At 40.7% G+C, this 21,731-nt stretch overlaps 1 protein-coding gene across 1 annotated transcript in view; it reads left to right on the forward strand.

Moving 5' to 3' along the window:
- The window catches only part of Frmpd4 (FERM and PDZ domain containing 4), a 213,938-nt gene that overhangs the window by 145,065 nt on the left and 47,142 nt on the right, over positions 1 to 21,731 (forward strand). The window contains exon 4 of the mRNA XM_059250688.1: positions 16,686 to 16,731. Within this exon, the coding sequence (XP_059106671.1) occupies positions 16,686 to 16,731 (46 nt within the window). The remainder of the gene's footprint in view (positions 1 to 16,685; positions 16,732 to 21,731) is intronic.

Raw genomic sequence — 21,731 nt, forward strand, 5'->3', positions numbered from 1 at the left:
GAGGAAGGCAGATCTCTGTGAGTTTGAGGCCAGCTTGGTCTACAAAGCAAGTTTCAGTATGGCTAAGGGGCTAAGGCTGTTACACAGAGAACCTTGTCTTGAAAAACCAAAACATAAAATAAATAAATAAGGGAAGACTTTTCAGATATTCCATTATTTCTTTTTAATTGAATATCTTCCCTCTCTAGAAGGTTAAGTGTGCCAAGTTAGACATTTCACTGTCTATTTTCATTTATGATGTAGCTCAAAGATTTTTCATTCTTGCTGGGCAGTGGTGGCACATGCCTTTAATCCCAGCACTCGGGAGGCAGAGGCAGGTGGATCTCTGTGAGTTCGAGGCCAGCCTGGGCTACAGAGTGAGTTCCAGGACAGGCTCCAAAGTTACACAGAGAAATTCTGTCTCGAAAAACCAAAAAAAAAAATAAAATAAATAAAATTAAAAAAAAGAGATTTTTCATTCTTGGTATTGGTACTTTGTGCTACATAGAATACTTTGCTGTGGGTGTTTCCTTGTAAATATTTAATGGTATGTGTATTGTCTGTGTGTGTGTGTGTGTGTGTGTATGTGTGTGTGTGTGTATGTGTGTGTGTGTGTATACATGCATACATGTTTGTATACTTTTGTCCGTGAGTGTGGAGGCCAGAGGACAAACTCTGGTGTCTTTCCTCAGGTATCCTAGTCACTGCCCACCCCATTTTTTGTAGGACAGTATCTCTCATTGGCCTGAAACTCTCCAAGCAAGCTAAGTTGATTGACCAGCAAGCCCCAGTAATCTTTCTGTTTCCCTTTCTCAGTACCACGATTCTAAGTGCCCACTACCATGCTGAAAATTTTTGTACATGGTTTCTGGGGATTGAACACAGGCCCTCATGCTTGCAAAAAATGATCTTCCCAGTTCTATCCTCAGCATTTGAGGATGTTTGTCAGCATTCTTGGCCTATGCATTAGCACCTCTCCTAGTTGAAACAGCCATACATGTTTCTAGACGTTTCTAAATGCCCAGGGCCCGTGGTGAAAATCACTCCCTATTGAGAATCAGTGATGCTTCTCCAAAGTTTGGCCTGAAGTAGATATTCAGGAAATATTTGTTAAAGGGATGATTCAAGTGAGAGCTATTCAGTATCATACATGTGTAAGGTAGTGTTACCTCAGCAGATTCTACTCTCTGTTAAATCTTCATTGTAAGTGACATTTCCCTCCATAAATTAAATGAGTAGTTCAAAAGCCAAAGACAGCATTCACTCACAAATTTAATGAACAAAACAATCACATCAATCCAAAACAGACCACATGTAAACAAAGCCTTCTTAGCAGCAGTCTCTAAATTCCAAGTACCAGATCCTAAAATTCATTGCAAGAGTTTAAAAAAATCAATAAAATAAAGTGTTTAAAATGATTTTATTAAAATGTTAATTTTGATAATCACTATACTGGTTATATGAATTTTAACCTTAATACCTTAATATGCTTCACAAAGAAAATCACAGCCTAAGCAGAAAATGCCTTCAAGCAAAATGTGAATTAGAGGATAAAGAGTTGGCTCAGAGGTTAAAAGTACCTAGTGCTCTTGCAGAAGACCCAGGTTCAATTCCCAGAAATCACATGACGGCTCACAACCATTTGTAATTCCAGTTCCAGCAGATCTGACACCCTCCTCTGGTCTCCACAGACACCAAGCATGCACGAGGTATGCATACATACATGCAGACAAAACACTTATTTAAAAAGGAATCTTGAAAAATGTGAACTCATTGCAAATACATCTTGTTTCCCTTGTGCTTCTATTCAAGTCAGTGATTGTACATGAGCTGTTTAGACTGAACCTGAAAAATTACAATGGACTTTGATCCTTTCTGTTTATAATTCAGATCTGTCCTCCACAGTGAAATTCCACTTGTGTTCTCCAAATTATTCTTTGGGGACAGCTTTTGGCAAAGATGTTAATGGAGTCCTGTCCTCTCCCTAATTTTATTAGTTTTTTTCAATCCCAATCTCCAAAAGTCCGTAATTAACGTTATAATTATGTTAACCCTATCCCCAGCAGTAAGAATATTATGATCCTCACAGCAACAGTTTGCTTAAGGTGGTCTTGGTTTTTCTGTTCAGTTGTTTGGTTTGTGTTTTGTTTGTTGTAGTATAGGTAGCTCATAATTACAACATACTGGGGAGTCATTAGCTTGGATATTTTTCATTGCTTGATAATAGAAATGTGTTCCATTTCAAATCCATTTCACCTCTTTGATTGTTAATTGTTTTAAATATATACTCTTCACATTCTTTTGGGGAAAATGATGTTCTGGTTATCTGCTGCTGCCTAGCAAATACACATAATGGCTTAATAAAATCATTTATTACTCTCCTGGTTGCATAAAGTGTCTTTTCTCATCCAGATGGTTCTCAGTGGGATCTCTCAAATGTGGCTGCAGTTAAATGACAGCTGTGGTAGGACCTATCTAAAGGCTTGATTGGGCCAAGCATACACAAGGGTTTCTGATCTTGAAGATCTGACATAGCTAGGGCTAACTAGGCATCTCTCTCTCTCTCTCTCTCTCTCTCTCTCTCTCTCTCTCTCTCTCTCTCTCTCTGTCCTCTCTCTCTCTCTCTGTGTGTGTGTGTGTGTGTGTGTGTGTGTGTGTGTATGTGTGTGTGCGAGCGCATGCGCGCGCATGTTTCTGTGTCTCTGTCTCTGTCTGTGTCTCTGTGTCTTTGTCTGTGTCTGTGTCTCTGTCTCTCTGCCTCTCTCTGTCTCTGTGTCTTTCTGTCTCTACCTCTCTCTCTCTCTCTCTCTCTCTCTCTCTCTCTCTCTCTCTCTCTCACTCACTCTTTCTCTCCACATTGCTTTACGTGGCTAATTTCTTCATAGCATGGGGGTCACAGGGTTGTTGGACTATGCATACAGTAGCTGGCTTCTTCCAAACTGAGCATTCTAAGATACCCACGTGGATGCTACAAGATTTTTCAAATTCTTCCAAACAAGACCTGAAAGTTGTGTATTACCATCTCTATAATCCGCTGTATGTGAAAGACAGTCACAGGGATAGTTAAGAGTCAAGAGGTAGAGACTACAAAAGGGTGTGAATACTAGATGTGGCTAACCAAGACTCATGTTTAAAGCCTTTGTATTGTTAATGGGCAAAGATAAGTAAGACAATCATCAAGTATTGGGAGAACATATTGCTTCATAAAGATGCTTCATTAAATTCTCCTTGCTTCTTCCATTGGTAACTAAACTAGTGGTCTTTTTCACTGGCAATGTAATTTCTCACTCAAGAGTGAAAGAGGTAGTAACAGAGACATTGTCAGAAGAATTAGTAAAAAGCAAGATAGTTCACTACACAAGTGAAGTCTTTTTAAGCTTTATTTATTTATTATTTTATGTATATGAGTGTTTGGCCTGCATGTATTCACTGTGTACCACATGCATGCCAAGTAGGTACAAAGGCTAGATGAAGTGTTGGATGCCCTGGACTAGGGTTCCAGACAGTTATGAGCCATCATGTAGGTTCTGGGAATCAAACCTGAGTCCTCCAAAAGAACAACAGATGTTCTTAACCACTGAGCCCACAAGTGGACTCTTTAGTCCAGTTTCTGTCTGCCTTTATTACCTATATGACTATGATGGCTTCATTTTGCATCATTTCTTTCACAGCAATCCTAGAATGTAACTGAGAATGACGAGTAACCCCCTTCTTCTCCTTGGCTGGTATCACTGTAATGGCAGACTTCTGCAGCAATAGGCAAGGAATGAATGCTTCATCTAGTCCAAGATAGAGGACAGCCTCAACTGACTGACCTTTTCTGAATGCATGCTCATTTTCTGGACATCTCCATCTCTCTTTGAGTAATGGCTTCAGCACCTGTTAGGAATTAATTCAGTGGATAATTACAATCTCTATTCCGACTGTTGTAGAGATCAGCTAGATGGAACACTAGAAACCATTCTAACTTTTAGTTCACTGGTGACTGTTCTGAAAGTGGAGGGTGACAGTACTTCCTCCAGCTTTGTCAGTGACTGATTAGGCTGACACTATGTTATGACTGGTTATTTGGTCAGAAGAATCTTCTTGTTTATTTCCCATGTCTGGGTTCAAATAGAAAAAATAGATTCAAAGCAAGAAGTCCTATTGCAAAATACCCCAGGACTGAGGAAGGCCCTCATAAGCCAGGTCATTGGAGAAATGCTGTTGGTCAGTTATTGTTGCCATCAGCAGTGGCTGCCCACAAGCTGGGAGGTCAAGGGCTGGTATGCACTAGCTTGCAGCAAAGAATAAGTTTTTCTAATCTGTTTTAAGAACTCTGAAGTATGAGGAGAAGAATGCTAGGTGTGTGCATGCTTAGCTTAGAAGGGCAAGATCAAATCTCTCTTGCTGTGTCTCACCACATTGCCTTCTAAATAACAACACTAGAGAACAGTCTCTTGAGTTATGTTAAAATGTCATTTTACAATTTACAAAATCCCTTTCTTCCACAGTCCTAAATTACCTCTTTATTTGCCTTTTAAAACTTAACCTTCCAGCCTCCACAGATTGATTACTTCTACTTTTAAGGTTGAAAGTCCAATCGTTTACTTGTCTGGATTTATTTTTTTTTTTTAAAGAAAGACATTTAAATTTTCATAAACAATGTCCTTCTGCTGATTTCTGTTGTTAGAGTTTTATTTCCATTCATTTTCACAATCTCCATGGAAATTTAGGTGCAGTTAAATTCGTATCAGTCTCTGAGTTGGATCGAGGGATCTAATTAGTTGGTGTAGAAGGGAAATGTATAATTGCACATGCTCATATGATTACACAGTGAAGAACTAAAATAGTATAACTATAAAATGGGAAAGGCAGTTAAAGAAAGGTAGCAAACTATGTTGCTCTAAGGAATTGAGAGCACCAGCTTAGCTTCATTGTTCAGAGGGAATTTAGGAGTAGTGATGTAGTTCAGCAGTAGAACACTTGCCTAGCATGCCCTAGGTTCTGATTTCAATCCCTGGTGCTAGTGGGGGTAGGTCAGATAGATTAATTACAGAACATTGTACTGCATTAAAATACAAGGTTCTTCTTTACCTTGTTTGCTTACATCTATAGAATCATGTCCAATAAAACTGTGCAAGGCACATGATTGTGCTGGGTGTCCCAAACGGGCCTCAAGGGACTCTCCATCAAGAAAGACTGACACAAGGCTTCCATCAAAGAAAGGAAAACAGAGGAATGGAGAGTAAATTTGGCAAAGGTAATCTAGGAGTGTTAGGACTTAATTTTTCTCTGTCAGTCAACACTATGATTCGGGGTTTCAAATGTTGTTTGTTTTTTTTTTTTTTAATTTTCAGAACTTTGTGTATAAGCACTGTATCTACATCACTTCTACCATCCCCAGCCCATTAATCCCCTTCTATGTCTCCTAAATTCATGGTCTTTTGTTTAATTATTACTGTTTTACACACACACACACACACACACACACACACACACACACACACACACACAATTTGTATTCAATCTACTCAGATTTAGAGTTGTTTGTATTGTATGTACATATGTCTAGGGATAGCTACTTGGTACTTCCTATGCAAGAGTTTGTTCCTGAATGCAACCAGTTCTCCCTCTCTCAGCAGCTACTAACCCCTGTAGCTCTTCATGTAGGAGTTGAACTATGTGGAATCTCCCCTGTCCATACTGGCACGTCAACATTTTAACAAATGCAGATATGTAAAAAATTGGCACTAAACCTGAAATTACTTCTCAACAGTAGAAATTTTACTTGGAATTTATTATGAAATACTTCTCTAAAATGTGCTTCTGCCTAGATGTTTAAAAGCCTCAAGCTATTTTAGGCCTTCCTAAAAAGAGGTTATCTGCTTGCTTAAATGTTCGCTCTTCCATTCCTGATTCTATCTTTCTGCTGAAGCAATTTTAAAGTGCCTTACATTTTGCCCTAGGATTATATGATTGGGAATACTAAGGAACACAAAATAGCATGGAGTTATTTTTTCCTTCCTGGCAGATTGTAATTAAATAATGACTAGATGAGAGAAAACACAAGAGAAGCATATCTCCCATCTTAATGACAAATATTATTTTAGAGTACTTAGTTTCAATTTAGATAACTTCTTGCCTGAAATTGTAAAATTGAAAATCAATCTAGGTTATGTTTTAAGCAAATTATAGAACATTGCAACAGGCAAGAAAATGTTAAACATAATGAACATATTTTTAAATGTTTCCTATTGTCAAGTTAACAAGGTGTGAAGATCAATACTTCTTGTAGTTGTTGGCAGGAAAATAAATCTGTGTAAGGGGAAGTCATGGGTAGGAACCACTTTTGAGATACTTAAGTTTGATAGTTAGGATTGTCAACTTTCCAGAATCTAGAATCATCTGAGAGAAGGGTTTCTGGGCCTGCCTATGAGCAATATCTTGATTGCATTAATTGAAGGGAGACTTGACTAGTATGGGTAGCACCATTCTTTGGCTGGAATCCTGGATCAGATAACTGAAAAAGGGGAGCAGAGGATTATTAGCATGCTTCAGTGCTCTCTGCTTTCTGACTGCGATGCTATGTGACCAGCTATTTTGCCTTCCCTGCCACAATGGACTGGGTCTGTGCACTTGAACCATGAGCCAGAATACATTCTTGTTTCCCTTAGCATGATGATTTGAATGGTATGTCCCCCATAGTCATGGGTTTTTGACGACTTGGGTCCCCAGTTGATTGCACTGTTAGGGTGGTTTAGGAGGTGTGGACTTGCTGGAGGAAGTACATCATTGAGGACAGGCTTTGAGAGCTTAAAGACTCATGCCATTTGAAGTTCACTCTCTTTGTTTCCTCCTTGTGGTTCGAGATGTGAGCCCTCAGCTTGCTACTTCTGTAGCCATACCTGCCCCTTGCTGCCATGTCCCCCATTATGCCATTATGAACTCTTTTACAAATTTGTTTTTTTGGTTCTTTGAGACAAAATTTCTCTGTGTAGCCTTGGCTGTCCTGCAACTCACTCTGTAGACCAGTCTGGCCTCAAACTCACAAAGATCTGCTTGGCTCTCTCTGCCTCCCAAGTGCTGGTATTAAAGTCATGTGCCACCACCACTTGGCTGCCGTTATGAACCCATATCCCTCTGAACCATAAGCCCAAATAAACGTTTTCTTCTATAAATTGTCTTTGTAATGAGACTTTATCACAGAAATCAGAAAAATCACTAAGACACTTGGTGACAGGTAGCAAACAGAATGTAAGACTGGCTAAGATTTTTGTGTATTCCTTACTTTTTTTTTTAGCATGACTGGGGTCCATGATTTGTTTCTAAGTCACTTCAATAATTACTATACATAAGATTGCAACCATCATGCCAACTGGCTCTTTTGCTGGCTTTGATGAAGCAAGTGGGCCTGTTGAATTGCCTTCTCTATGTCCTAAAATGTGTGGTATCTTAAACAATAGGGCCTTACCATCTAGTTTACATGGGCAACCCAAAGAAATGACAATAGCATAATAGCCTGTCTTGTTATAGGTGCCTCTGAGACCTCCTTTACCAGTACTCAGAGAGGTAACCTATGCCTGTTCCTGGCACTAAGAGTTTCATTTAATAATCTATGTCTTCTGGGAACAGTATTGTTTGTCCAGATGTGATATCTCTGTTTAAATTCCCCTTAAAAGGTACTTTAACTGACAGATTAGTGGTGTGTCATAAAGCTTCTTCATAAAACTTTCCTTTGGGCTAACTCAGCGCTCTCCTCATTTCTCCCATCTCCACTTCAGCTCCCAGTATTCTCCCAGTCTGTTTGTTTCACGTCCCATGTGCTCCTACTATCATCTTTTATTATATTTATTTGGTTTGTAAGATCACAGGTTACCATGCAGTTTCTTCATGCTTACTCCATTTTGATTAACACTTCTGTCCCCTCATTTCCCCACCCCCATTGCTACTACCTGACTGAACCCTTCTTCCCCCAGTACTCCCCCTCTCCAGTTGTATCCACCTATATTCTACTATCTCTCCTCCTTAAATGCATTCCCCATACAAATGGCCCCTTTCGCCAGGCAACGATGGCACACGCCTTTAATCCCAGCACTCAGGAGGCAGAGCCAGGCGGATCTCTGTGAGTTCAAGGCCAGTCTGGGCTACAGAGTGAGTTCCAGGACAGCCAAGGCTACACAGAGAAACCCTGTCTCGAAAAACAAACAAACAAACAAACAAACAAATGGCCCCTTTCTAGGTCCCTAGCTTCCACATGTATGCCACTTTAAACCCACAAAATGTAAGATTTGAATGAAGAAAACTGTTATGAGAGATAACATGCATTAAGCGCTCACCTTATATTTAAGGCAACTTTTATAGTGCGGTTCGTACGTACATCGGTTCATGTCTAGAGATAACATGTGGTGTTTGTCTTTAGAGGCCTAGATGATCTCAGTCAATATAACTTTTTGACAGTTCTATCCATTTACCTGCAAATTTAATTGTTTTTCCTTACAGCTGAGTAATATTCCATTATGTATATGAACCACATTTTCTTTGACCGTTCATCAGTCTATGGCCATCCAGGTTGATTTCATTTCCTAGTTATTGTGAATAGAGCAGCAATGAACATGGATGTGCAAGTATCTCTGTAGTAAGATAAAAAAGACATTTGGCTATGCCCAAGAGTACTGTAGCTGGGTCATATTGTAGTTCTATTTCTAATTGTTTGGGGGAAACCTCAATACATATTTCCAGAGGGGCTAGGCTAGTTTACACTCCCACCAGCAGCGTATAAGAGGCCCACTTTCACCATACCCATGGCAGCATTTGTTGTCACTTATATTACGTGTTAATCAGGGTGAGATGGAATCTTGGAACAGTTTTAATCTGTGCTTCCCTGATAACTAAGAAAATAGAATATTTTTTAATCTGTTTACTGTCCATTTGCATTTCTCCTTTTGAGAACTTTCTATTCAGACGTAGAACCCGGTGTTAATTGGGTTGCTTGTTTTCTTGATGTTTAGTATTTTTAGTATCTAGAATATATATAGGAACCCTCTGTCGGATGTACAACTGGAAGATATTCCCGCCCATTCTGTTGGCTGAACACCACCCCATTGACAATTCCTTTTGCTGTGTAGGACTTTGTAGTAGGAGATTTGCTTGTTAGTTGTTGGCTTTACTTCCTGTGCTGTTGAGTCTGTTTAGAAACTCCTTCGCTGTGCCTGGAAGGCAAAGTCTACCCCTCCTTTTTCCTCAAGCAGTTTTAAAGTATCCAGTCTTAGGTTAAGGCCCTTGATCCACTTGCAGTTAAGTTTTGTACAGGGTGAGAGGTAAGGTTCTAGCTTCACATTTTTCTGCATGTTGAAATTCATGTTTCCCATCACCACCGTGAGTATCAGGAGCTCTGGCACCTTGATTTAGCACAGGAGAATCTTTTTTATGATAAAAATAAATATATAAGATAAAACAAAAACTAACACATCAGAATTGGTCAAAACAAACAAAAAGAAGGGAAAGATCCCAAGACAAGACTCACGAAACAGAAATCCACTCTCTTGCACACTCAGGAATCTCATAAAAAAAAAAAAAAAAAAACACTAAACTGGAAGCCATAATATATACACAAAGGACCTGTAGGGTAAAAAGGGAGAAAATATATAAATAAAGTAAAATAAAAAAATAAGATAATTTTTTTTAAAAGACAAAAACAAAATGGGAAATCCGTGACACAACATTCTGAGACAAGGAACCTCTAAATTGCCATTGAGCTCGTTTTTTTTCTGTTGGCCACCTCCTGCTGGCATGAAGCCTACCCTTAAGAGTCATTTGTTTCCCCAGTGAGACTCCCTTGGAGAAAAAAACTAAATTTTCACTTGCAAGTGTTTATCAATTGGAGATAGCTTCTGGATCAGGACTTGGGCATGTGTCCATCTCTACATTCAGCTCTAGAACCCCATCTGATGCAGACCTCTGAAGGCCCTGTGCATGCTGCCTCAGGCTCTGTGTCTTCATATGTAGCACAGGAAAATCTTAATCTGACTTCTGACCTTCAGAGATAGTAAATTTGTATCTTAAGCTACTAACTTTGTTACAGTAACAGTAGAAAGCTAAGACAGTATTTTTTGCTTTGTGACTCCCCTTTGCTCCCAACAACTACTGCACTAAATCTGTCAATGGCTGCTCCCCTGACCTGAAAGAATAAATAAATATGATAACACTGGGTATTGTTTAAAAGTAAAGCAACTCTCAAATTTTATGATTCCATCTACCTTCATGTCCTCCACTGCATCCACTGTCTCATGAGTGACAATGATCTTTTTAAAACATTTTTTTCCATTTTTTTAAGACAAGGTTTCTCTGTGTAACAGCTCTGGCTGTCCTGGAACTCCCTCTGTAGACCAGGCTGGCCTCGAACTCATAGAGATCCGCCTGCCTCTGCCACCAGAGGGCTGGGATTAAAGGTGTGCACCACCACCACCACCACCACCACCACCACCACCACCACCACCACCACCACCACCACCACCGCCCAGCTTTAAAATCTTTCTTTCTTTCTTTCTTTCTTTCTTTCTTTCTTTCTTTCTTTCTTTCTTTCTTTCTTTCTTTCTTTTTTAGGGGAAAGGTACACATGTACATGCTGAGGTGCATGTGTGAAGGTCACAGGACAACTTTTGTGACCTGGTTCTTGTCTTTTACTTTGTTGAAGCAGGGTCCCTCTTCTTGTTTCCACGGCTGCATTGTGTGTATTCCATGCTAGCAGTCCTGAAAAGTTCTGGACAACTGTTTCTAACTCCTATCTCTCCATAGGAGTTCTGGGATTACAGATTTGCTCCACTGCATGTGACTTTGTTATATGAGTTACAGTGTTGAATTCAGGTCTCCAGATTAGTGCAACACATGTCTTTATCCACTTAGCCATCTCCCCAACACCCTGTGCTCTGATCTTTAGCCTCTCATCTTATATTTGTGTTTTTATTACTCCTTTTTGGAGGTCTACCCCTACAGTCAAGAATTGCTGGAATTAAAAAAAATTGTCTATTTAAGACCATATAATTAAAGAGAATTTTGAGGGGGCTGCCAAACAGGTCTTACAGGGTACAATCACAAGGCAAGAGTGTTTTCCTATCATTGTCCATTCATAAGAGCTCCCTGCGTCTAATTATAACCTTCAACAAAGCCTTAAGAAGGTCTCCAAAACACATTAAACACATTCAGAAATATTCTCCAGTCATTAGTACATTTGTAATAACAACAGTTTGTACTGTACAATTAAAGTGTTCAATTGTTATATCATAGTTAAACTCCCAACTCCACAAAAGTTCTCTTTTGTGCCCTTTGGGGGCCTTGGAAAGCTGCAGAGCATCAAGGAACATCATCAATGTTTTCTTTGTCTTCTAACATTCTTTTCTAGCTTTAGACACATTGGAATTGTAATAAGGCTGAGTGGAGTGATGAGAGAAAAGAAAGTTCTTCCTTGATTGTTCCCAGTGTAACTCAGTGCTGGTTTCCCCTCTCCATTGCTGGGAACCATCATTGATTATCATTGTTTGGATGCTTTTGTGGATTCCTGGATGATTTCTCTGAGAGACTGCAGTTGTATCCTTCTTGGGTCAGACTGAACCTAAGGGCTGCTATGCTAGAGTGTCTCAGCATCCACATATTTCTGCTAAGTCCTCTCATCCCTAGAAGCAGTTCAGTTATCAGAAAGCCCTCATGAAATGGTCTGATCCCACATTTCCACTGTACCTCCTATAAATTGCCCCAGGATTCCCACCTTTTGGATCCACCTTGGTTGGAAGGGCAGACATTTCACAAATGTAGCATCTGCTTTCTGGGTGTGTGCTGCTTTGAATGTCTCTCCTTGTTGCCTGTTTGTGGGTTGTAGGGAAATATGAGATAGACCTCAAAGTGAGTTAAGAGTTAATATTACAAAATTCTGCTTTTCAATATCTCCTGTTAATGTCTCACAGCACCCTCCCTTCACCTGTGGAGAAGACTGGTGCCTATTGGCATGGGGCCCCACTAAAGCTGTCTAAATCCATTTTGGTATCCTATAACACATGAACACATATGGCTTTGATTGTCTTTTTCTTCCTAAGATTGGGTTAAGAATCCTAAGGGATCTGAAACAGAGTGAAGTTAATTCTTCTTGTCTGGCAGGTGATGATTAAGTACTTACAGATGAGAGAAAACAGAGGTAAAAGCTCTTCCCTAGAATGATGATAGATATCACACTGAGAAATTTTACATCAATTATTTTATTTCTAATGGAGCAGTGAACAAGCAGCCTTCAGAAAATACAGAGTCAAGATTGTTCAGGGACTCAGGCCATTGGCATCCTGTACTCTGATACCCTGTCTCCTAGCTCTTCTTAGTCTTTATGTCTTCATCTTAATGTTGGAGAGAGGAAATCTGAATGGGTCACTCCAACATTCTCCTACAATCAGCTGCTCCCAGAGGATGAGTCCTCAGGATCCACTGCCTGTTACTGAGGTCTCTGGAAGCAAGTTTGGGCAAAATAGGCCATGTTAAGTAGATAAGTTTGACTTGGCTACCACACTCAGGAGTCCCAATGTATTAGATTTTATGTGACTGTATTTGCTTTTTAATAGACTATAAATTTAAAACTAAATAGAATACTATTCTGTTGCTGTTTTTTTTTCTCTTTGGCTCTTTAGGGGGCCCACCACCCAGTTCCCAAATAAATATACACACACAGAGACTTATTATTACTTATGAATGCCCAGCCTTAACTTGGCTTGTTTCTATCCAGCATTTCTTAAATTAGTTCATCTACCTTTTGCCTCTGGGCTTTTTCCTTTTTTCTGTTTCTGTATATCTTTATTTCTTTACTCCATGGCTGGCTGTGTGGCTGGGTGACTGGTCCCCGATGTCTTCCTCCTTCTTCTCTTGCTCCTCTATCTCTTCTTCCCAGGTTTCTCCTTCTATTCATTCTCTCTATCTACCAGCCCTGCCTATCATTTACTCTGCCTAGCTATTGGCCATTGCAGCTCTTTATTAGACGAATCAAGTGTTTTAGACAGGCAGAGTAACACAGATTCACAAAGTTAAACAAATGCAACATAAAAGAATGCAACATCATTAAATAAATAAATATTCCACAGCATAAACACATGTAAGACATCTTGAAATAATATTCTACAACAGCATTCCATAGTTTTGTTTTGTTTATACATTAGAATTGAATAACTATTTTAGAAGCTATTTGTTTTTTTTGTTTGTTTGCTTTTTTAAAATTTTATAATTTAATTTAATTTTATATATCAGCCACGGATTCCCTTGTTCTCCCCCTCCCATCCACCCCCACTTTCCATCCAGCCCACCCCACATTCCCATCTCCTCCAGGGCAAAGACTCCCCTGGGGATTGAGTTCAACCTGGTAGATTCAGTCCAGGCAGGTCCAGTCCCCTCCTCCCAGGCTGAGCCAAGTGTCCCTGTATAAGCCCCAGGTTCCAAACAGCCAGCTCATGCACTGAGGACAGATCAAGCTAATCAACTGTCTCACTTATCCAGAGGGCCTGATCCAGTTGGGGGCTCCTCAGCTATTGGTTCATAGTTCATATGTTTCCATTCGTTTGGCTATTTGTCCCTGTGCTTTTTCCAATCTTGGTCTCAACAATTCTCGCTCATACAAACCCTCCTCTTTCTCGCCAATTGGACTCCTGGAGCTCCACCTGGGGCCTGGCCATGGATCTCTGCATCCGGTTCCCTCAGTCATTGGATGAGGTTTCTAGCACGACAATTAGGGTGTTTGGCCATCCTATCACCAGAGTAGGTCAGTTCAGGCTTTCTCTTGACCATTGCCAGTAGTCTATTGTGGAGGTATCTTTGTGGATTTCTGTGGACCTCTCTAGCACTTTACTTCTTCCTATTCTCATGTGGTCTTCATTTATCATGGTCTCTTATTCCTTGTTCTCCCTCTCTGTTCTTGATCCAGCTGGAATCTCCCGCTCCCCTAAGCTCTCTTTCCCTCGACCCTTGCCCTTCATTTCCCCCACTCACATCCAGGTTGTTCATGTAGATCTGATCCATTTCTTTGTCATTTGGCAATCCCTGTGTCTTTCTTGGGGTCCTGTTCTTCTAGGTAGCCTCCCTGGAGTTGTGAGTAGCAGTCTAGTCATCTTTGTTTTACATCTACTATCCTCCTATGAGTGAGTACATACCATGTTTGTCTTTCCGAGTCTGTGTTACCTCACTCAGGATTGGAAGCTATTTGTATATATACAGTTTTAACTTGCTATAGTTTGGTGGCTCCATGTATGTATATAACATGTTTTGATGAAACATGTGTCCTTGCCAACTTCAGGTGATCTTTTCTTTTTCAACCATAAGAATCTACTTAGTATTGCCAGTATGTGCATGGTGTAGTGCCATCTACTGGAACATGAGAAACTTCTCAGGGATGACATCCTTGAAGAAAACTGACTCTCTATCCACCTGCCAGCCATCAACTGCAAATATCTCCTCTGCTAGGGGTGGGACTTCATGAGCTGCCTCGATCATCCATGCTGGGATTTTGTTCAGTTTGATCTTGTATAGGTCTTGCTCATGCAGTCACAGCTTCTACCAGTTCATGTGTGCAAAAAACCCTCTTGTGTCCAGAAGACACCATTTCACTGCAGTCACCCACTACCTCTGGCTCTTACAATGTTTCTTCCCTCTCTTCTGCAATGATTCCTGGGCGTTGGTGGGGGGTTGGGTGTGATATTTAGAGCTAAACACTCCATAGTCTCTTTTTCTCTGCACATTGACCAGTTGTGGGTCTCTGTATTAATCACTGTCTACTGTAAAAAGAAGCTTCTCTAATAAGGGTTGAGAGATGCACTGATCTATGGGTATTATTTCATTATATGTGTGCATGCATATATGTGTGTTGTTCATATGTGTGTGGGTGCTCTTGTGGTGAAAGGTATATATGAATGTGTTGTGTGTATGTGTGTGTAGATCAGGTATCCTCAAGTGCCTTTTTTATTTTAGATAAGGTCTCTCATTGGCCTGGGACTCTCCAAGTAGGCTAGCCTGGATGGCCATTGACCCTCAGGAAGCTACATGTCTCTACTTACTGAGGATTGAACTCAGGTCCTCATGCATGTAGAACAAACACTTTATTGACTAAGCTACCTTCTGGGCCCTATTTTGCATTTCTTACCTGTAGAATATAAATTGTTTCCATTGGCCAAGAAGTGAAAACTAAGTTACAAGACTTTCCTTCTCTTTGGGTTGCTTTCTGCCTATTTGTTTCTCATCTGCTACCTGCTGAAATGGACACCCCATATGCTTCCAGCATGTTACCCCCACACATTCTGGTACAGGCAACATTGTCATCTACATTTCCTTACAAGAGAGAAGCAGAATTCCTTGTGAAATAAAGCCAGGATGTACTGGCTAGGTTATAGGGGTTTTTTGGTTTTGTTTTGTTCTCTAACAGTGAATTTAACCTAATGGTGCCTAATGGCTCCTCCCCACAGCCACCACTATACAATCCTTTCCCACACCCACTGAAACCTTGATTATATACCATTGCTCTGTCTACTGCAGTGATTGGGTACTCTGCCAGCCTGAAGAACTGAGGAATTGTGGGAGTGGTCAAGTCAACAGCACTGTGCTAGCCACCTGTCAGTATCACTGTCATCCTTTATGTCCTGCTTCTTGCTGGAGTTGTAGATCTAGACTCCCTTCTCATCCCTATGACCCCTCTCTTCCCCCCCCATCTTCTCCAGCTCAAGGAACACATACTCTTCTCCTAGGAGTCAGTAGATCACAGTCTGATCTTACAGAGTGAGTGTGCTGACCCACAGTTGCATGAGCGAGAGAAATGGGATTTGCAGTGGTTTCTCCAAGGGAACAGAATTCACCTTACTCATTTGGCCAATAAATCACAAAAACAAGTAACTCATTGAAACCTAAAGTAAAAAATAGGTAGCTCTTCTTCATCAAAATAGCAAGTGGTTTTTACTTAGGATTTAAAAGGAACAAAGGAAGAGAGAAGAGAATATTATAACCCATAATATGATTTTTCCTCAAGGGTTTGGGTTACTTGGAGGAAATTAAATAAGCCATTCTAGTCCATTGTTCTGCTCTAGCTGTGAAGTGCTTCCTACTGTGAACACTATTTCCCAATTGTTGCCTGTCAGAAATACTTAGCAGCTCTGGTCCTGGGTATTGCACATATTGAGTTGTGCAGTGTGGGGAACAACGTTGGCAGTGTTACTATTTTAAAATAAACAACCTCCAATGACATTTCTCTTCCATGATGCTTTTCCTGAGAACACATTTCATGCACTGATAGAATGTTTTAAAATCTCTCCCTTCAAAGAAATCAACAGAAAATTCCCAGCAGCAGAGAAAAGTAGGCTATATGAAAATCAGAAAGGGAGAATCAATTTTCAGAGCCAAGGATAGTCTATGGGCTGATTGAGTTTGGTGCTTCTAAAATCATTCTTTCCTCACCAAGTTTGATTCTGAGGCCCCGGCTGATTGGTCATACAAATCAGATGGCTGGCAGAAACTGCTTATGAACCTGTCAATTGGGTAGTTTGCTGCAGTCAGAAAACCCTTGATTGGGGTTTTCTCTGTGGTCTGAAGCCTTCTTCTGAACTGGGAGCCCAAGAACATTTGCCAACCCACCACACACATTTCCTCTCCAAGGAAACCCGTCTCTGTTTGAGTGTGTGCTTTGCACATTGTGTAAATCTGTTTGTTTTTCTCTCTTACAGAAGCTGCAAAGAATCGATCCTGCTCACTGTCATTCAGCCTTACCCTGTAAGTGTTCTGTGAGCAAAAGTGCCACTCAGTGTTCTTGAGCTTCTGGTCTCCCCAACCCACTCCAGGAAAGCCACCAGGATGAATAACAGTGGAGACAAATAACATGTGTTCACAATGCAAGCTTAAACTTCTTGATCATTTCTATTGTGTTCTGTGTTACTAAAACCATTCATTGGAGTGAAAAGTACTGCACTTCCCTAAATATCCTGAAAGACAATCAGCTATGCAGGCCTGTGAGCATTCCACATCTGCAACTAATATAAAACCTAAGACTTTCTTGTTTGCCAGCTTCCGAATCACAAGGCTCATGGGAATATCTAATTACAGGAAGTTGTGTGAAAGTTTTATTCTTGTCCCCACCTAATTATTTTGGTAGAGAACTAGATAATTAAGCCTGATTCAAAGGAGACATGAGAGGGATACCATTGTCAGAATTCGAGTTCAGATACCTTGATTGGGAGGGAGAAACTGATTATGATCATACTGCTTTCATTTCTTAGGTTTTTTGGTTTGCTTGTCGTTCTGTCTGTCAGATATGGTTTCATGTATCTCAGGCTGGTCTAAACTTGCTAAGTAACCAAAGGTTGACCTTGAGCTTCTGATCCTCCTGTCTCCACCTCTAGTGTTATGACTACAGGCATTCATCACTACATTTAGTTAATAAAGTACTGAAACTTGAACCCACGGCCTTGCCTGTGCTAGCCAAGCACTCTACCAACTGAGCTATACTGTCAAACCCAATTCTTAGGACTTTTTAGAACAATTTTATGATGATATAATCTTCATGGTGTTCAATTCATTCATTTTACATGTATAAGGCTAAGGTCTTGGCAAAACCGAGTGAGGTATGCAGTTAACACCACAGTCCAATTTCAGAATGCTCTATCACCCCTCTACAACCCCTAATTCCCACGTTCAGTTAATCCTGGTACCACCATCTACCCCAGGCAACTGCTAATTTTTCTCTTTCTACAGGTTTGTTGTTACTTGTGAATGTCATACATTCAGAAAATACTAAGGAAAATGGCTTTATGGCCAGCCACCTTTTGGGCCTTTATATAGACAGGCAGAGAATCTAACCAGCATGGCTTCCATGTTTTCTCCTCACAGAATAATATGTATATTCCAAGTGCAGTGTGATGTTGATTGCTGTTTTTACTCCCATCTCTCAAATTTGCATTCTTTTACCTGAATTTTCTTTTCACTTTGCAACTTCTTAAAAACATATGATCAGGCCAGGCAGTGGTAGCGCACACCTTTAATCCCAGCACTGGGGAAGCAGAGCCAGGCAGATCTCTGTGAGTTCGAGGCCAACCTGGCCTATAGATCGAGATCCAGGACAGGCATCAAAACTACACAGAGAAACAAAACAAAAAAACATAATCAGAACCTTTATCACTCGATGTTGATTTTTTTTTTTACATTGTGTATTGTTGTTTTAGTCCATGCAGAAAAGGAAGAAGAAAAGTAAAAAGAGGCATTTGGCATTCAAGTTCAAAGGGAACCTAATAGGTGAGGGTTAGGATTTAAGGGTTAGCTCTTCTGTCCAGCTGAGTCTTCATGACCTGTTGGTATAGAAAATTTCCTTGCTGTCAGCGAAACCAGGTACTTTGATTTGATAATCTGGATTGTTTTCCAGAGTCCAGTGGCTGCTTTTCTACACTGAAACACAATGTGAGCCATGCCATTCAGGAGGGAATGCTGCATACACTTATTGCCAATAGCCACTCTTCTACCCCATTCTTCCCCTAGCCAGTCGTTGCAGGTGAATTCTTATCTTGAATTATCCTTCCTTCCTGAGATGCCGACCAGGCTTTTCACTCCTCCTATCCCCTCTGGCCAGCCAAATCCTCCCATTGTTCAAAGTTCAGCCCCTATTCTAAATGCTGCCAGAGGCTTTCATGTCCTGACACTGATGACATTTGGCTGAAGAGTTTCCTGTTTGAGGGTGGCCCTGCATATTAGAGGGTGCTTGCGAACACCGATGACATCTGTCCAGCAGATTCGAATTCCACCCTTTTCCCCAAGTTGTGCCAATCAAAAATATCTGCAGACATTGCTAAGTGTCCCTTCAAAATAAAATTGTTCCCAGTAGAGAGCCACTGTAGTGCCTTAATGCCCCTCCTTACTGCTCCAACATGACTTCCCTCCTCTGAACCAGGGATGTGCATACCCTGAAGTTACTAAAATGGGTGCACTAGATAGACAGAGAAGAGCAGATGGCAGAAGAAACTGTGATGCTTTTGACTTGTACCTTTAGATTGGGATTTTCCTTCTAGAATGCTTCTTTAAAAAAAATTCAATGTGGTTATAGCCTGTAATCTCAGCACTTGGGAGGCTGGGGTAACAGGGTTGGTGCAAATCTGAGACCAGCCTGGGCTACATTAGTGAGCTGCAGGCCAGTGTGGCCTACAATGTGAGACCCTGCCTCAAAACAAAATAAACAAACAAGCAAAAAGCAGGGTTTAATTTGTTACAAACAAGATAGAGTTAAAAAAAATAATACAAATAACCTAGCCAAACAAGAGAAGATCTGTAGACTCTGCTTCTGTCTGAGAAAAATCTATAAATTTCATGTTTCTTAGAGCACTTACATTTCTTTTGGAACTGGCTAGCAAGAAATTCTTAAGCAGCTTGCCTTGCTGCTTTATGATGAGTTCCAATAAAGTGTGTCCCATTCACCTGAGGGACGCTAGGCCTTCTTCCTGCAAACCCTGCCACTACAGTTTCCTGGGCTAGCACATGGTTTCACAGCATAAGCCATATCCCCTGCTAAGCATGGCAGTCAAACTTCCAGGATGGTATACCACGGAGTCTTTACCTGGGGGCCCTTTCTGGCTGATCTCCTGAAGCAGACTGAATGTGCTAACTTATCACTCCTGGAGGGCAGACTTTTGTGTTCTTCATGATAATTGTCAGTCAAATACATCCACAAGAGAGGAAACAAGAAAGAAACAGGAAAATACCATTGTTACAGTTACAGGTCCTAAAGAGACCAATCACTATGTATCAAGAGGAGGGTCACATGAAAGGGGAGCACTGAGGAAGTGGGTTCAACCTAGTAGGTAAAGAACAGAGAGAAAGAGAGAGGACCTGTGGATAAGTACATTTATTGAGGGTGAACACAAAGAAAAGTTAAGGAGAGATGGGAGTGATGAAATGTGTCTGTGATCCTAGCACCCAGGATGCCAACACAGAAAAATCAAAAGTGCAAGGCCAGTCTAGACAACACTTAGCAAGATCCTGTCAAAGAGTTAGGAGTAGAGAGGAGAGGAGGAAGAAGAGAAAAACAGAAAATTTGTAAGACAATTACATTAGTATTTTTAGACATCAATAGGTCAAGGTCAGGGATGGATATGAAGGTGAATTTGTGGTAGGACCACCTCATTGCACTGGTGTACCTGGTTGCCTAGACTGGGTGCTCAGAGCCTGTTTGTTGGGATGCTGACATGTCAGGAAGACAAAGGCTTTAAAATTTATGAGTAGCCATTCAGTTAGTGATCACAAGAGCTGGCAGATAAATACACCACCTGCCTCTGTCCTTTGAACCATGTAACTCTGGGGTATGTGGTCAGCCTTGCTTCCCAGCGATTCTCAGTAGGAATAAGTTCCAGTTGCCTAGAGTGGTGCCTTGCTTAACAATGAAAACTTGCCGGGCGGTGGTGGCGCACGCCTTTAATCCCAGCACTCGGGAGGCAGAGCCAGGCGGATCTCTGTGAGTTCGAGGCCAGCCTGGGCTACCAAGTGAGTTCCAGGAAAGGCTCAAAGCTACACAGAGAAACCCTGCCTCGAAAAACCAAAAAAAAAAAAAAAAAAAAAAACAAACAATGAAAACTTTATTGGCTTCTTCCCTTTTCCTTTCTTTTCCTTTCTCCTTTTCCCACCCACCTGCCTGTATCTCTTAGAAGCCCCTCCCAGACTACCTACCAGCTTATGAAGCCTTGTCTTGGTATCGGCTTTATGAAGATTGTAAACAAGTTACTTAATAGCTATAGGCTACTCCAAGGCTACGTCGGCTGCAAGTTCAAAGCCATATTATGCAGTTTCAGATATCAGTCTGTCTTATGTTTTTTTAATTTTTTTTACTCTTTTTTATGTATATGTGTATGAGCCTGTTTGTGTATATGCAGGTGCTCAAGGATGCCAAAAGAGGGCATTAGATCCACTGGAACTTAACAAACAAGTGGCTGTAAGTTGCCAGATGTGGGTACTAGGAACTGAACTAGGATCCTCTGCAAAAGAAGCAACTAACCACTAACCCATCTTAACAACTAAGCCATCTCTCCAGCCCTTTATTTGTGTATATCTTTTTTCAAGTTCTGTTCTGGTCATTTCTAAAAGAATCAGAAGAATATTCACTATACTATGGTCATCTTAGCAATAGCAAATTTGGAAAATAATGCAGGAATTGATTAGGGCCATGATAGTTAAAATCAACTAACAGCAGGAGAATCTCATTATTCTAAATGTTAATTGCTTGTCATTTCTGCCACCTGATATAAAATGCTTACGATCAGCACATATAGCTGCTGATAGCTAATTCACCAGGAATCTGAGCTGTGTGCAGTGTATATGCTTTGACTAACAAAGAGAATTATCAGCTAGAACTGCATTCATATTTGGTTTGCACTATCCCATCTACCTGAAACTCTAGCCACCAGAGTAAGCAAGGCACCGTGTTGCCAGTTATAATGACTAGATAGCCTTCTTGGAGACTTTTTGTGTTTCTATCACCAAAAAGCTGTTTAAAGGTTTTGAAGTGTTTTGATTTTTTTGTTTTGTTTTATGCTCGTGGAAGTTTTGCCTGTGAGTATGTCTGTGTACCACGTGCATGCATGCAGTGCTCATGGAGGCCAGAAGAGGGCATCAGATCCCCTGGAACTGGAGTTAGAGATGGTTGTTAGCTGCCATGTGAGTGCTGGGATTTGAACCCATTTTCTCTGGAAGAATAGTTACTGATCTTAACTGATGAGCCATCTCTACAGCTCCAAAAAAGT

This window comes from Peromyscus eremicus, chromosome X, assembly GCF_949786415.1.
Source record: "Peromyscus eremicus chromosome X, PerEre_H2_v1, whole genome shotgun sequence".
In the NCBI taxonomy this organism is placed as follows: Eukaryota; Metazoa; Chordata; class Mammalia; order Rodentia; family Cricetidae; genus Peromyscus; species Peromyscus eremicus.